The 16,320-nt window shown below is 39.3% G+C and overlaps 1 protein-coding gene across 2 annotated transcripts in view; it reads right to left on the bottom strand.

The window, feature by feature from the left end:
* The window catches only part of BEND5 (BEN domain containing 5), a 995,828-nt gene extending 980,601 nt beyond the window's left edge, over positions 1-15,227 (bottom strand). For both annotated transcript variants that reach the window (XM_067467888.1, XM_060773472.2), the window contains exons 1-2: positions 15,159-15,227; positions 7,765-7,887 (exon numbers count right to left, since the gene is read on the bottom strand). In XM_067467888.1, coding sequence (XP_067323989.1) covers positions 7,765-7,887; positions 15,159-15,201 — 166 coding nt within the window. In that variant the 5' untranslated portion in view covers positions 15,202-15,227. The remainder of the gene's footprint in view (positions 1-7,764; positions 7,888-15,158) is intronic.
* Positions 15,228-16,320: the final 1,093 nt, after the last annotated feature.

The raw sequence follows: 16,320 nt of genomic DNA, 5'->3' as shown, positions 1-16,320 counted from the left end.
CGATGCAGCTGATGACTCCTGATCCTTCTGTGTCCTTCTTTTTTGAGGGCACCTCTCGGTCAGTATCTTCCTCAAAATTCCTATTATATTTTCATAGAAATTATTCTGCTTTTGGTACACCCAAAACGGTGTGTCTTTTAGATTTATATTAAAATTATAATCCTTGGAGGAACTGCGATATATGAAGGCAATTCCTTTCTTCTTCAGTTTTGTCACCAAAAAAGCAAATTCTTTTATTTTTATAAGCAGCCTTGTTGAAATCTCCTTGAGAAACAGGATTTTGCAGCCCTCCACCATTATTGGAGATTCATATTATTTGCTTAGAATAAGCTCTTTGAAGGACTTCCAGCTAGCCGTGGAGCAAAGAGCCTGATTTACGAGACTGCGGGATATAACAACATTTATCCCATTTCGATCTCAATTTGTTGTGCAAACAGACTGAAAGGAGATAGCTGCTACCATGAAGCAAGCAGTTTAAAGAATGGAAGATTTTTTTTCTTCATCAGTTTAAACAGTGGCTGGGTGCCAAAGAAGCTCCTGCTTCAATCTCCTTTCAGCAGTCAGCTGCCACTGCTATTTTAACAGTAAGGACACTTCTTTTGTTTCTTCTCTTTGACTCTTTCAAAGAAACTTAAGTAGCATCACTCAAGAAGGATCTATTTGGTTTCATAGCCTGTGCTAAAGACCGACAGCCTCTATTGGCTGAAGAGAGGGCGTTTAATTGTCTGGATTCATTTTACAATTGCATAATCCAAATTCAGTCCTTCTAGAAGACAGAAAAGGGGAATTATTAAACTGTTTTTATAGGCGGGATTTAGATATGAATTAAAAAACACTCTAAAAGACATTGATATTTCATCTTGCTAATGAAATTGAAGTTGGTGTACAAGAACTTTATATGATTAAAGGCTAAAATCCACATCCCTCCTGCCCCCCAACTTCATCACAGCTCTTCTACAACCTGTTGTGGCTAAAGAGTGTCCTTGAAAGATAAAGCAGCTGCTCTGTTTTAAAACATAATGAGTGGATCAAAAGGGTCAATCACCTAGGCTGACTGGGCTGAGTGCCAAAGGGCTGATGACATCATAGGCTACTGTGATTGGTGGTGCGACAAACAAAAGAAACAACCCAACTCTAGTTCTCCCTCCAGCACCCCCTCTGACCAAATTCTTCTGGAAATTAGATTGATGTTTCAGGATTTAAAAGTGGGTCTAGACCTCATTGAGGGATGATGTCAGAAAAATTACAAAAAGATAATAAAGTTTTTGATAATAGTCACCAAACTAGAGACAGAGAGCACATCTCTGAAAAAAAAGATCAAGGTGAATACAGACTTGATTAGAGGTGCAGAGGTGAAACAGGATGCACTACAAGAGCAAATGGACTTACTGGAACGTTAATGACAATTTGATCATGATCAGAGGCCTGCAGGAGGGTGCTGAGGAGGGAGATCTGAAAGTCTATCTGGTTCAAACCATCACAGATCTTCTGGGGGGAAAGGATACAGATGTGGTGTATGCAATGGTTGTCAGTTGCCAATAGGGTCAATAGGGATTATGCAAGAATTAAGAAAGTACCTAGAGACTATATCCTACTGTCAAACTGTATATTCAAGCTGATTGACTGAATCTTGCATGTACGTACAACCATCCCAATTAGTATTTGTATAAAATAAAACAGATCAGGTATCTCAGCAATAGTGCAGAAAGGCATTTTGATCACAGCAAGTTCAACATCCTCTCTTGGGAAGGAAATACATCTATTGCCAAGCTGAGTTATGGTATCTAAACAAAGTATAGAATCAACTTTTTACTTTATAAATTTACTATATAATAAACATATATTTTAAAAAATTCTAGGAAAGACCATGAGGCAAAATTCCAGCCAATAAGGATTCACTATATGACTGGAATGATTTGTTGTGTTCTCTTGTCAGGTGTGGCTTCAGAAATTGTAAGAGAGGCTACTTTAATTCTATCTACAGAGATGAGTCAACTCCTCGTTTTGTCAGGCAAACATACCATTCTTTTGTGCCAGAAACATACTCTCCATAACACTAGACAACATATTACAAGCCAACAAGCAGTCATAAGGAATAAAATAATTATCTTGTGACAGGTGTAGTAACAGCAGTCACAACAGGACAAGACATGGGAGAATCAAAGAAAAAAACCTCAATTTCTTGATGCTGTAAAGCATTCCAAAACTGGCATGTGCTTCAGCAGTGGGAAACAGAACCCCTGTGCAGTTGCCATTAGATTCATGAACAATCAGTGCAGGTAGATTCAAAATGATTCTATTCATATGTGCATAAACCTGGGTACATCTGGGTACCTGATTCTAGGTTCTACTTGAACATCCAAAATAGATGTCATATTAAAAAATTTTATTCTGCTCAGACACAGATAGTGTGCCCAAATGTGTGTAGCTTCTGCATGTAAAGAGGGGGTATCCAGACAAATGCTTCAAGATAGTAGCACACTTCACCTGCCACAGAATCCCTCCCTAAGGAATCCCTAAGGACCCCATACATTCTGGTGCCAGGAGATTGAAACCTATGTGTCCTTGCTGTAACTGATTACACACAATATTGTTAGGCAAATATGACTCCTCATTTTTTTTCTCTTACAATTAAGAGTATGGCAAGAGAAAATAACAATGGTAAATATCATCCATTTCCTTCCATGCAGTTGTGGCTTATTTGATGATGGTTACACACAATTGTCTTGCAGCACTTTTCAGACTGACAGGGGAAAAAACCTAGTAGCATAAACTTTTGTAGAATTAAGTCTACTTCATTCAATTCATGGAGTGATGCACATAAGAACAGAGCTTTCTGAACAAACTGTGTGGATAGCAGTAAAAATACAAAACTTGTGAACATTATGCTGGGATGACAAAGGAAGGAGGAAATATGTTACCTAAAGCCACAATGAGTAGGTAACCATAGGGATAGGGATAGTGGAAAGAGCTGTTAGGATGTATTGTGATGCTAGCTGGGAACCAGAAGGGAAATCTGATAATTGCCAAGGGAGCCTGTAGGAGGCTGGGGTACAATTAATATGTAATGTGCCAAGGAACTATTGCTTCTATTCAACTCACTATTGATGGACTGGAGTTTGGGATATATTCCTATTATCCTTTGTAGTTTTTTTGTTCAGAGAGTGCTGCACTAAAGTCCGAGATGGAATGTCCTGAAAGACTGAAGTGTCCAGTTCTGCAACTGGTCCTTGTGTGTTTCAATTTGTAATATCTGATTTATATCAATTTATTCTCTGGCACAGAGATGTGCCTGTTTGGCCAATGTAGACTTTTGAAGGGCATTTTTGACAGAGAATGAGCATGGGCACATTAGAGAATGAGAAAGTAAAACTAATTCTAATACTGTGTGTAGTGTGATTGGATCATGTGATGACATTTCCTGAGTAGATTTGAAATCTGGGTTTGTGGCAAGATCTTATATCTATTGGGGTGTGCTCCTCTAGGTAAATAACTGTTTGAAATTGGGAGGCTATCTGCAGGCAAGTAGAAGTCTGCCACCTAGGCCCCTCCACAAAGCTGTATATAATCCATGTTGAACTGGATTATATGGCAATGTGGACTCAGATAATCCAGTTCAAATAGATATTATGGGTTATCTGCCTTGATATTCTAGATTATATGGCTATGTGGAAGGGCCCCAAGAGCCCTTGAAAGAGAAACATTGTTGTCCACAATAGGTTGCAGTTCATTGATGATATCTCAGTTGAAAGATGTACATAACCACTAGTGGGATCTTGCCATTTCATGTCTTCAGTCTGTTTTGTAAGGTATTAGTCCTGAGCACAATTCTTTCTTTGTTGTTGTTTTTATCTCATATAATAGGAATTGTAGCTTGAGGAATGCTTTCTTATATTTTTATGAATTTGATGTCCCTGTCTTGTGAGTCTGAGCAGATGTCTACTGTGTACTATGTATTTTGTGTATTATGCTTTTATGGTTTTAAATTGTATACTGTTGATTGTTATATTTTGTTGTAAACCGCGTTGAGTCGCCGGCTAGGCTGAGAAACAGCGGTATACAAGTATAGCAAATAAATAAATAAATAAATAAATAGGTATATAGTAGTGTCCAGAATCTGAACTTTCTATTTATTGTTCCAGGTCGATGTTGTTATTCAGAATCTTCATTTAATTTTGTTTTGATCGCTGATGATCTCCATTTCAGTAGGTGACCACCTTGATGAAGAAGCAATCAGCTGTCCCTGGATAAAAGCCCCCAAATTCTTTGAGTAATTTCCATAATATATGGAAGACCTGTGGAGAAATAGTGATACAGATCTAAAAGCAAAAGTATGGCATGAGGAAAAGAATTCCTGAAGTAACTGATAATCTGTAAACAACTATCCAGAACGACAACCACAGCTGTAGTCATTTTTCATAGGTTTGTAATAGAGAACTAGTGAAAATAACTGAGGTGGAATAGGACACATTCAACATGGCATGTATCACACAGTAAATCTGGCATTGCATCACTGTCCTATTATTTTCAACTTAAATGATGTTTGGGGTTTTTGTGGGGGGCGGGGTTCCATCCAAGGTCACAGTCACTAATCCTCTATCTGGACATGATAGCAAATTCAATGTAGAAAATGGGATTTTCCACTGTAGAGTAGAATTGAAATTGGCACAACTTTAGATATGTTGTGAAGGCAATGAGGACAATTCCTAATTTTGCATCTGTCGGCATAATGGAAGCAAGCAGCACACAAACTGCAAGCAGAAGCCGTACAGATGCAATTCTATCAATGCAGATCATGTGATGCACCTAAAGGCAGAAATATGACACTTTTTCATTTACTTTACATTGAAAATTGGCATAGTTTCTGTGAAATGCAATAAAGTGCAAGTAAAGTCAATAAGATCCTCTGCAGTGGATTTTGGTCTCTTTTGATCATCATGTGAACAATCAAAGGTTAATAGTCTCCAGAAGGCAGCTTGTGGAACACAGTGGACTGGTACCTTGCTAGAAACCATCAGAGGCAATCTAGTTCTATTGCTTTTACTTATTAACAGTGTTCAGACTACTGGTCAGCACTCACAGCAGATCTGAGGGAAATTGCATCTAAGGCATTTCTAGGGTCAGGTCTGCGTCTAGGGAAGTGTTTAAATGCCAACTTCTTTGGAGCAGGGATTGGGGCTATGGAGGGCTAGGTCCAGCAAGGTGATCTTGCTTCCTTGGTCATGTAAATTCTGTTTGGTGGTTGCCAGAACATTTATATTGAGATCATTGTGCAAACTGCTAGTTCCAGAAGCCTCTTTTCTACAGCTGTGGATTTATATAGCCAGTATTGTGCAGGCTGAGTGATTGCATCTGTAATATGATTATCATTTTTTTCAAAGTTAGGAACCCAGAATTCTTACTGTTTAATGGCCATTCTTACTGGCCATTAAAGCACACTCAGAAACCTCTAGCCAAACTACTATTCAATTGGGGCTGTACAGAACCATATGAAATAGCAGGCCCACAAATGACTACACTTTTATAGAAAAATATTTATTATATATTTTTCCATTTATATACGATTAATGTCTTTGGTTACTGTCTGAACAGGATCCAATGAAGCCTACCATAGTGTAAGAGTTGAAGGAGAAGGAAGGAAAGACTTCACAACGAGTAGTAGTAGCATCTGAAGCAACAATGAAGTCTAGAGAAAAAGGAGGAGGACTCTGTAGAGAAGGGCCATTCCACAGTTATCTGAAGTTCATACTAGAAGCCTTGAAATGATGGAGCAAAGGCTCAGTCATGTCCCAATATGGTTATCTGAAGATTGTGCATCTCATACCTTACAAAACACCAAGAAGCTAGCAATATGCAAAAGTATATTTGAGAGGAAGCCACAGGGAGGAGGGAGCAAGCTTGTTTTCTGCTTCCTTGGAGACTAGGACGCAGAACAATGGCTTCAAACTACAAGAGAGGAGATTCCATCTGAACACGAGGAAGAACTTCCTGACTGTGAGAGCTGTTCAGCAGTGGAACACTCTGCCCCAGAGTGTGGTGGAGGCTCCTTCTTTGGAAGCTTTTAAACAGAGGCTGGATGGCCATCTGTCAGGGGTAATTTGAATGCAATATTCCTGCTTCTTGGCAGGGGGTTGGACTGGATGGCCCATGAGGCCTCTTCCAACTCTTTGATTCTATGATATTAATCCTTTAATAGTGACACTGCACCTCTTCTTTGAAATATGCATAATTGGTAAATGTTCACAATTGTACAATCTCAGAATGTGGTTTATGCAGGAGCTTTGGGTAGATCATATGAATGATTCATGCTTTTTTTTCCTCCCAGCATGGCTCTACATAGACACTATGGCATCTGGCATTCTTGACAGCATGGCATGGGAACATCAACAGTGAACTGAATTGTGACATCAGTAAGAAATGGTCAATTTTTCTGACCATTCTAATTTCCTTCACAGAAAAGTTATAGCAACACAGGAAACTTGTATTCCTGCTTAAGGCACAGAGATTAGAGCTAAGCCATTGATTAATCTGTGTCAACCAGTTACCTATGGAATATGTCTTTAATGGTAAACTACTGAACAGAATTCATCAACAAGAACTTGAATAGAGACAAAGACTATTTATGCCATTATATAAATTGAACATATACAATTGCTTTTAGCACCATCCAATGTTTGCTCGTCTTATGAGCACCATTAACACAATTTTCTCCATCTGCACTTTTGCATATCTATTTTTTTCTAACCAGGTTAAGGAATCAAACCATCACATGTACTTTGACTGGACCAAGATTACACATCTCCACAAATAATTCAATCAGTTTATTTATGCTAAGATGTGTTTAACTATCAATGACCATTATAGAACTGCTGTTAAGACCGTAGCCTTACACTTCTATTCTGTAGCATTCTACTACCACCACAACTACAGCCTCAGTAATACATATTTTCTAGGTGTCCATTCCTGCTGTGATGAATGGGACAAAAAAAAAAAAAACCAAGAGAGAGGAGACCATTTAAGATTATAGGACCAGGGTTTTGCATTTTATTACAACTGGTAATACAATAAACATTTCCTATATCACATCTAGAGTGGAAATGGGACACTACAATAGTAAACAATCATCCAAAGTCAAGGTTAACCAGGTTCCTAAACTGCAGTACGGTTAGGAAGAAGACAGTCATTAAGCCAAAAGCAGTTTAGGATGAAAGCCAGAAAAAATTGCGCATTGTTGCAGTCAAAAAAGGTAAAACAAAAAGTGTGGCAGCCCAAACATACTTCCAAAAATTCTGTAAAATGGAGAATTAGGAAAAGACAAGGTATATTAGTTATAAAGTGTTTGCAGAGATGGTGTATTATGAATTCAACCAGCATGGAACTGAACTGCCAAAATCCCCCCAAAGCCCATCAGGGACTTCTGAAAAACATTCTTGTTAGGAGAAGCTACCTTTTTAAACTGCAAAAAGCCCTTTACTGCAATCTAGCAATTGTGGGCTTGAGGCCTCTGACCTATTTCACATTCCTAGGAGCTTGGTGTATGCTTCAACACCTTTGAAGTGGGGCTTCTTTCAGTTGGGGTTAGATGTACTACCAAACTATCCTGGGCCATTGGCATAGAAGGTTGCTTGGTGCTGTCAATAAGCAGAAGTCCCATGTCATTATCTTAAAAAGAATCTCCTAGTAGAATTATGACACTCAGATCTAAGTCTGAAAATGTATACATGTTATCAACTCACATTTTAAAAAGAACATGCTACCACTTACCACTTTCAAAGCAGGCATCAAATACGAGATGTCCCTTTTTTGGCTGTCCAAGGTAAGCAGGTGGAACAGCAGCATATTTGGTTAAATTTCCTGTGATAACATCATCTATTCCTATGTCACTACCTGTTGAAATAACAATAAGTTACTTAGTTATGGGGAATGTGCTACAATACAAAACAAGAATACTTTCTTCCTATGAAATTGTTGCTGTTTGAGCAGATAATGAAGCATAATGATCTGTTATATGCAATGATATTTCCCAAATATATTACATATTGTCTGATAAAAAGCACTGAAATTTAAGGAGCTAATGATCTGATAACCACAATAGTCTTGTGCAGTGTTTTGCCTAGCGGACGTTTATTTCAAGATCTTCCTAAATCACACCAACTTGAAACCTTTTCTTATTTAATAAAAACTCACAATTGCTCATTCCAAAGCCAACAATGAGAAATTAGCCTGAGGTCTTGGAACTGGAAGGGCCTCCTGTTAGTGCAGTGGGTTAAACTGTTGATCTGCTGAACTCGCTGACCGAAAGGTTGGCGGTTTGAATCCGGGGAGCAAGGTGAGCTCCCACTGTTAGCCCCAGCTTCTGCCAACCTAGCAGTTTGAAAACATGCATATGTGAGCAGATGAATAGGTACTGATTTAACTCACTGCACTACCAGGGGGCCTTCCAGTTCTAAGGTAACAATGCTCCATGTAGTCATGCTGGCCACATGACCTTGGAGGTATCTACAGACAATGCCGGCTCTTCAGCTTAGAAATGGAGATGAACGCCCCCCCCCCCCCCCGAGTCTGATACGACTAGACTTAATGTTAGGGGAAACCTTTACCTTTTTACTTTGAAATGAAGCAATGAAAAACTGAAGCTATACTCTTCTGGACATTACTGCCCCTTGCCATTTCTTTTTTGCCATGTAAAGAATATAAACTGACTGTGATTAACAACGACTAGCATGGATAGGAGAGCCTCTGGTGGCGCAGTGGGTTAAAGCGCTGAGCTGCTGAGCTTGTTGACTGGAGGATCACAGGTTCGATTCCGGGGAGCAGCTTAAGCTTCCGCTATCAGCCCCAGCTTCTGCCAACCTAGCAGTTCGAAAACATGTAGATATTCCATGAAAACATGTAGATATTCCATGATTTGCTACTATGGGGAGTGTTGGATCATCCGAGTATAATAAGTAATTGCCAGGAGTTATTTAAGGTAACAATAAGAGCAGCCCATGCGGTGATTGCTAGAGGATGGAAAGACAAATCAAAATTGACGTTAAGTAATTGGAATGATTATATGTATGACCAAGTGTTGTTAGATATTACGGGAATTATGACTAACCAAGCACCAAGAATGGATAAAGAAAAGATTATTATAAATAGATGGAAGGTCTACTTCAACTGGGTGAAAAATGGAGGAGCCAATGTTCACATCAAAGAAAAAATACGAAGACTCTACAAGTGGCTGGATCTGCAAGATTAGTAGAAATATACTGTGGTTGAGAGGGAGGGAGGAAGAGGGAGGGAAGGTGGGGATAATGTAATCTATACCAGTGTAAATTAGCATAATGTCTTTAATATTTGTTGAATTACTCAGGATTTATATGTATAACACTTGAAATTTAGCTTATTGATTTGTGTTTATAACATAATAAAATATATTTTTAAAAAAACATGCAAATGTAAGTAGATCAATAGGTACCGCTCTGGCGGGAAGATAACGGCGCTCCATGCAGTCATGCTGGCCACATGACCTTGGAGGTGTCTACGGACAACGCCGGCTCTTCGGCTTAGAAATTGAGATGAGCACTACACCCCATAGTCGGACACAACTGGACTTCATATCAGGGGAAAACCTTTACCTTACCAAGCATGGATAGATGCCCAATAAACCTAACTTTTAGAAAGAAACTTAAATTTCGAGGATCAAAAGCACTACACTAAAAAAAAACACTAACACTTCAATCAATGCCACTAGCAGCATTTTCAACCTCTGTCATGGCATTAATCTATTACTATTTAAGTTCATATTTATGACAAAGCTTTGACCAAAGATGTGATAGGTAGAACAGAAATCATAGGAAACAAGTAGCAAAGGACACCAAAACATGGGATCCAAATAATACTTGTAATTTTGATCAATTTCCATGAGGCCAATTCAACTTAGCAATACTGAGAACCAACATGGATGGAGCTTCAGTGGTGTGTTCAAAGAAATCTGCACTACAGCTTTTATTCAAGGGAATGATTCCAGTGTTATCTCATATAAATTTTGTTTGTATTTCCAGAATATTCGAACGCAATTAGTTTTTTTTTCTAAGGTTTTGTAAATGCTACCAAGGACAAAATCAAGGGTATAGCTCATTTCATGTTAATTGACTCTAGGTTAATTAGCCCCAGATGCACAAAAATATAGAATCAATCATGCAAAGATTTGTTAAAAATGCTGCACACTACCTATCTGGAAAGAAATCCATAGTTGCCAGTAAAAATGGATGAATTCTGAGTACTGGGTATCAGTGTAATTATCTTGGTGGGCACTTTCTAAATTTACACAGTCTAAATAGCCCTTTGTTGGATTGAGTGACTCTTACTACATGATTTACAAAACCACACTGTCTATCAATACAGTAAATCTTAACTGAATAAATTTTATACAGCTAAACATTTCTATTACTAAGGGTTCTATATCTTAAAAAATATTTCTGCAGCTTCACAGTTAAAAACTAATCCCGCTACTGGAATCACGGGGAAAATTGTTACTCTACCCATACATTTATTTATCTCTGTATCCATATGTTTATTAACATCTCATTCCTATTCAGATATTTTGTATAAATAGAGTACCGTATGTCAACATGGATCATACCTGCTGGCCTCACCCTTGGTGTCTCTGAATATGCTACCAGACACACATATCATGCAATTTTCCCATGTTGAGTGAGAAGGTATAAAGTAATGTATACACAATCACAGACAGTATACACATTATTTATTTATTTATTTATGACATTTCTACCCCACCTTTCTCACCCCGGAGGGGACTCAAGGCGCTTTACATACAGGCAACAATTCGATGCCCTAAAACACAATGTACACTTAAATAAATATTAAAATATAATTTAAAAGTAAAACAATTTAAACATTTAACAACAATACATTAAGAGTTAAACACGTTATTCAGGAGTGTAATCTGGGCCGTTCCAATGGTGTTTCCACACTGTTTCATTATCATTGTATATTGTATTTGTATGTTTAGAATGGTGTTTGCAGAGCAAATAACAAGAGTGTAATGAATGTGGAGACCGCATGGGTAAATAGAAGTGGGTTTTGGCAAAAACTAACAAAATGAATTTCAACAAGGACAATTGTAAGATGCTACACTTAGGAAAGATACAGAATAGGTGGTGCCTGGCTCAACAATAGTTCATGTAAAAAAGATCTTGGAGTCTTCTTGTACAACCAGCTAAACCACAGCGTAAAGGAGATATTTACAAGCTGGAGGATGTCTAGAGGCAGGCAACAAAAATGACCAAAGGTCTAGAGACCATGTCCTATAAGAAGCGGCTTAAAGAGCTGTGTATGTTTAGCCTGCAGAAGAAAAGGTTGAGAAGCCATGTATAACTATGTGGAAAATGTCATAAAAAAGAAGGAACAGGCTTATTTTCTGCTGCCCTAGGTACTAAGGCTCACAAGTGAGATTGGTGGGGACGAGGAGCAGGGCCTTCTCGGTGGTGGTCCCTCGCCTGTGGAATTCACTTCCCAGGGAAATTAGGTCATCGACATCCCTCCTCTCTTTTAGAAGGAAACTAAAAACATGGACATGGGATCAGGCCTTTGGGTAATCTGGCAGATAGACAAAGGACAATGACGACTAGAATTGATAGGATTTGACAATGTGGAATGAATTTACGGATTCTGAGCTGGCGAACGTTGAGCATTAGACTGGTTTTATTGATTGTGATGTAGAATTGATTATTTTAATTGTTTTATAATTGCTGTTGATATATGTTTTTATCTTATTGTTTGTGTTGGCATCGAATTGTGCATTTTGTAAGCCGCCCTGAGTCCCCCCTCAAGGGTTGAGAAGGGCGGGGTAGAAATGCGCGAAATAAATAAATAAATAAATAAGGCTCGGGGCAATGGGTTCAAATTACATGAACATTAGGAAGAACTTCCTGACTAGAAGAGCTATTCAGCAGTGAAACTCTCTGCCTCAAAGTGTGGTAGAAGGTCCTTCCTTGGAAGCTTTTAAACAGAGATTGGGGGTACTTTTCCTGCATGGCATTTTTCCTGCATGGCAGGCGGCTGGACTAGATGTGGTCTCTTCCAACTCTATTATTCTAGGATTCTATGATTCAGTGATTCTAGATTGACTAAAACAGTGTGATGGAGAGATATAGTGTGTCATAGTGTGTCGTGAGTGGAGATGAATGAGGTAAATATGAAATGCATGTTAAAGTGAATAGAAAAAGAATTATTAGTCTTCAAAGAAGCAGTGTACATATCTGCATTTTTGGGAGGATAGTTTGTATCAGACATTACTTATTCTAGATACACTACTTTATTATACTCCTAGTCGAAGTTCATCAGAGAATGTAGATACTTTTAGAGAAGAAGTAATCTAATCATATACTCCCTGTAATCTAGGCATCTTGGTTAGACAGACTTTACATTATTCTGTACAAAGCAAGCACCTTATCTCTTCTAAGGAATGTCTCTCCAATGTATAAGCACATGGTGCTCATTCTACATTGCATTGGTAAGGAAGCAACAGTGTAAACAATTCATCTGTGGAGGATGCTCACAGCTCATGCAGGCTCCATCAATAGGTTTCTGTACAGTTAGTCCTCCCTATCTGCAGACTTAACTTTTGAAGATTTAATTATTCACAGATTTCGTTAGTATATTCACTCTAGCATGTGCTTCAGGGCTACTCTTTGGTCAATTTCCACTTTAGCAGGAGTCTGTCCCCCTAGTCCTCCAAAGGTGGAGAGCCTACTGTACTTCAACCTAACTATTACTACAGATTATATAAAGATTCAAATTTAAAACACAGCAAAGACAGTAGTCTCACTAACTCTGGGATATATACCAAACCAGCCCGTTCTCTTCTGGCATGGTCACATAGACCATCCTCTTCTCAGTCAGGGACTAGCTCTCATGCAGGTCATAAGGGTTTGCTTATCTATCTATCTATCTATCTATCTATCTATCTCTTTATTATGTGCCCAAAAGAAGCAAAATATGAGAGACCCCTAAATTCTGGCTCTTTGGGAGTTTCATTCAGGAATTATTCCTAACATTATGGAGCAGCTGCACCTTACCAGTTGGGCTGAGTTCATCTTAATGGTCTTCACCATCTTTTTTGTTTTATTTATCGTTAGGTAGCCAACTAGTTTTACCATCTTACTGTACCTTGAACCTGGCATTTTATTAAACTTAAACTACACTAATTCTTAACCAGTGTCCGTCCATTTTTATATTAACACTGTAACATTTCCCACCTCACATTCTGAAGTAAAAGAAAATATACATACAATCTACAGCATTCAGCCAATAAGATTGTAAACTGAAACCCTCTAGCCTGTACTAAAAGGAAAGGCATATAATTAATTGTTTTGCTTTAAAAGCTGTTAGGTATTTTTATTTCTGATCCAGACTGACTTCTACTTTATTTCTGATCCAGACTGACTTTTATTGTGATGAAAACAGTTGTTCCAGTGGTTTGTTGTTGTAACTTAAGGTTTGTTGTTGTAACTTAATTCTTCTGCCTAAATAAATATATTGAATATACTTTTTTCCTACCATAGTATATTTTCATGACATAAATAACTGCAAGTTAGTGGTGCTTTGCCCATTTATACAGTATAGTGATATTGCAGGCTAAAATTGTGATGTCTTTGAATTCTAATCCCATGAAATATACCAAATTCTGTTGGAGGAAGTGAACATTCACCATCCCCTTTAAGACACTTGTCCAGGCAAAGAAATATCTCATATTTCTGTTTAGGCTCATCATAGATCTGAATCTGTTACTTCACTCTATATGGCTGGATCTACACCCACATATAATGTCCAGATTATCTGCTTTGAACTGGATTATATGGCAGTGTAAACTGAAATAATCCATTTCAAAACCAATAATGTGGATTACCTGTGTTATATGGCAGTGTAAATCCATCCTAAATCTAAGGGTGCATCTACATTGAAGAATTGACGTAGTCTGAGGGCCCTTCCAGAAACGCCTTATATCCCAAAATCTGATCCCAGATTTTCTGCTTTAAACTGGATTGCATGAGTCCGCACTGACCGATAATCTGAGATAAACAGGATAATCTGGGATAAATAGGAGATAAACAGGAAACCTGGGATAAGATTCTGGGATATAGGGCCTGTCTGGCCCCGTCCACACAGCTGTATAAAATCTCACATTATCTGATTTGAACTGGGTTATATGGCAGTGCGGACTCAGGGCCTTTCCACACAGCCCTATATCCCAGAATATCAAGGCAGAAAATCCCACAATATCTGCTTTGAACTGGGTTATTTGCGGGCCCTTCCATTCAGCTCTATATTCCAGAATATCAAGGCAGAAAATCCCACATTATCTGAGTGTGGACTCAACCCAGTTCAAAGCAGGTATTGTGGAGTTTTCTGCTTTGATATTCTGGGATAAAGGGCTGTGGGGAAGGGCCCTCAGATGATGTGGGATTTTCTGCCTTGATATTCTTGGCTATAGGGCTGTGTGGAAGGACCCTTAGATAAACAAGTTCAAAACAGATATTGTGGGATTTTCTGCCTCGATATTCTGTGATATAGGACTGTAGAAGGGCCCTGACTCCACACTCAGATAATGTGGGATTTCTTGCCTTGACATTCTGGGATATATAGCTGTGTGGAAGGGCCCTCAGATAAGCCAGTTCAAATAAGATATGGTGGATCATCTGCCTTGATATTCTGAATTATATGGCTGTGTGGAAAGGCCCTGAGCCCACCTTAACTGTCATGGCTCAATGACACTTGCAGTTTTTCCAGGTATTTAGCCTTCTCTGCCAAAGAGGGCTGGTGGCCCACCAAACTACAAATCCCAGGGTCCCACTGAGCCATGGCAGTTGAAGTGGTGTCAGACTGCATTAGTCCTACAGTGTCGAGGCACCTCCAAGCATCGCCTCAGCATAAAGCCTGGCCCTGCAAACACGACTGTGAGCGACCAATAATGAGGCAGCCGACAGGAAGGGAACGTCGTGGGGCTCTTTTATCAGGAGGCCTCCACAAAAAGCGGGGAGCCACGTCCTAATCTCTTTCCTTCTCGCCCCGCAAGGGCCCCCTCTTTATGCTCTAAATAAAGCGGGTTGTCCTGCTTCTTCGGCCCCGGCCCCCTCGCCCTCACCACTGACCCGTCTCTGCCGTCTTGCTCCTCTCCGCCATGTTTGTTGTCATCCCTCCTCCCTCTCCCCCGCCCGCGGAGAGACGCTGCCCGGACGTCACCATGGCAACGCACGTCACAGCCCCGCAGGGAGGGAGGGAGGCTTTGGGGCCAGAGAAGGCTGCCAGGGCGAAAGGCTCGTGGCCACTCAGTGCTAGGGCGCAAGCCTATTGTCGCCTATGTGTCACTGAATAATGTTAAAGCTAGGCCATGCCCCCGTGTTTCCAGTTCCGATGGATGATTGTGGAAGCTGCACATGAAACAAAGCTGATAGGACCAAGATTATGATGATGTTCCTGGGTTATAAATGTCATTTCCCAATTGATTCTACCATAAAACATGGGGAAAGTGTATTAAACTGCAAAAAAAAAAATCTTTTTTTTTTTTTGCAGGAGGGACATTCTGCAATACATTTTGTTATAGCTTTTGAATGGATATCACAGGCCCCTTCCACACAGCTGTATAAAATCCACATTGAACTGGATTATACGGCGGTGTGGACTCAGGGCCCTTCCACACAGCCATATAACCCAGAAAATCAAGGCAAAAAATCCCACAATATCTGCTTTGAACTGGGTTATCTAAGTCCACACTGCCATATAATCCACTTCAAAGCAAATAATGTGGATTTTATTCGGCTGTGTGGAGGGGGCCTAAGTGTGTAATTAAAAACCTATAACGTATTATTATTATTATTATTATTATTATTATTATTTTACTGGCACAATACACAGTATGTCACAGCAAACGAAAACTATATGCTGGATTTCATATCACAAATCGAACACTTCCCAAGCATCTAGGACTGTTTGATGTATTTTGAATGATGCGCGCAGATCCAAGTAAGGTGGCCTTTTGCAGTTGACAAATTGTGATTTTGTCAGTTTTTTTTTTCCAAATGCTGGCTGAGATCTTTTGGCACAGCACACTGGGACCACCTGGACTGGTTTATGCCAGAGCCTTTGCAGTTCGATTTTGAGGTCTTGATTACAGCTGAAGTTTTCCTCCTGTTTTTCTCAATTCGGCCGTCAGCTGGTATGGCGACATCAATAATCCAAACTTTTTTCTTTTCCACAATCGCGATGTCTGGTGTATTGTGTTCCAAAACTCTGTCAATCTGGATTCGAAAGTCC

The sequence above is a fragment of the Anolis sagrei genome, chromosome 4 (assembly GCF_037176765.1).
Source record: "Anolis sagrei isolate rAnoSag1 chromosome 4, rAnoSag1.mat, whole genome shotgun sequence".
Classification (NCBI taxonomy): domain Eukaryota; kingdom Metazoa; phylum Chordata; class Lepidosauria; order Squamata; family Dactyloidae; genus Anolis; species Anolis sagrei.
Note: the sequence above shows the minus strand (reverse complement) of the source record. Positions and strands in the feature narration are given on the sequence as shown.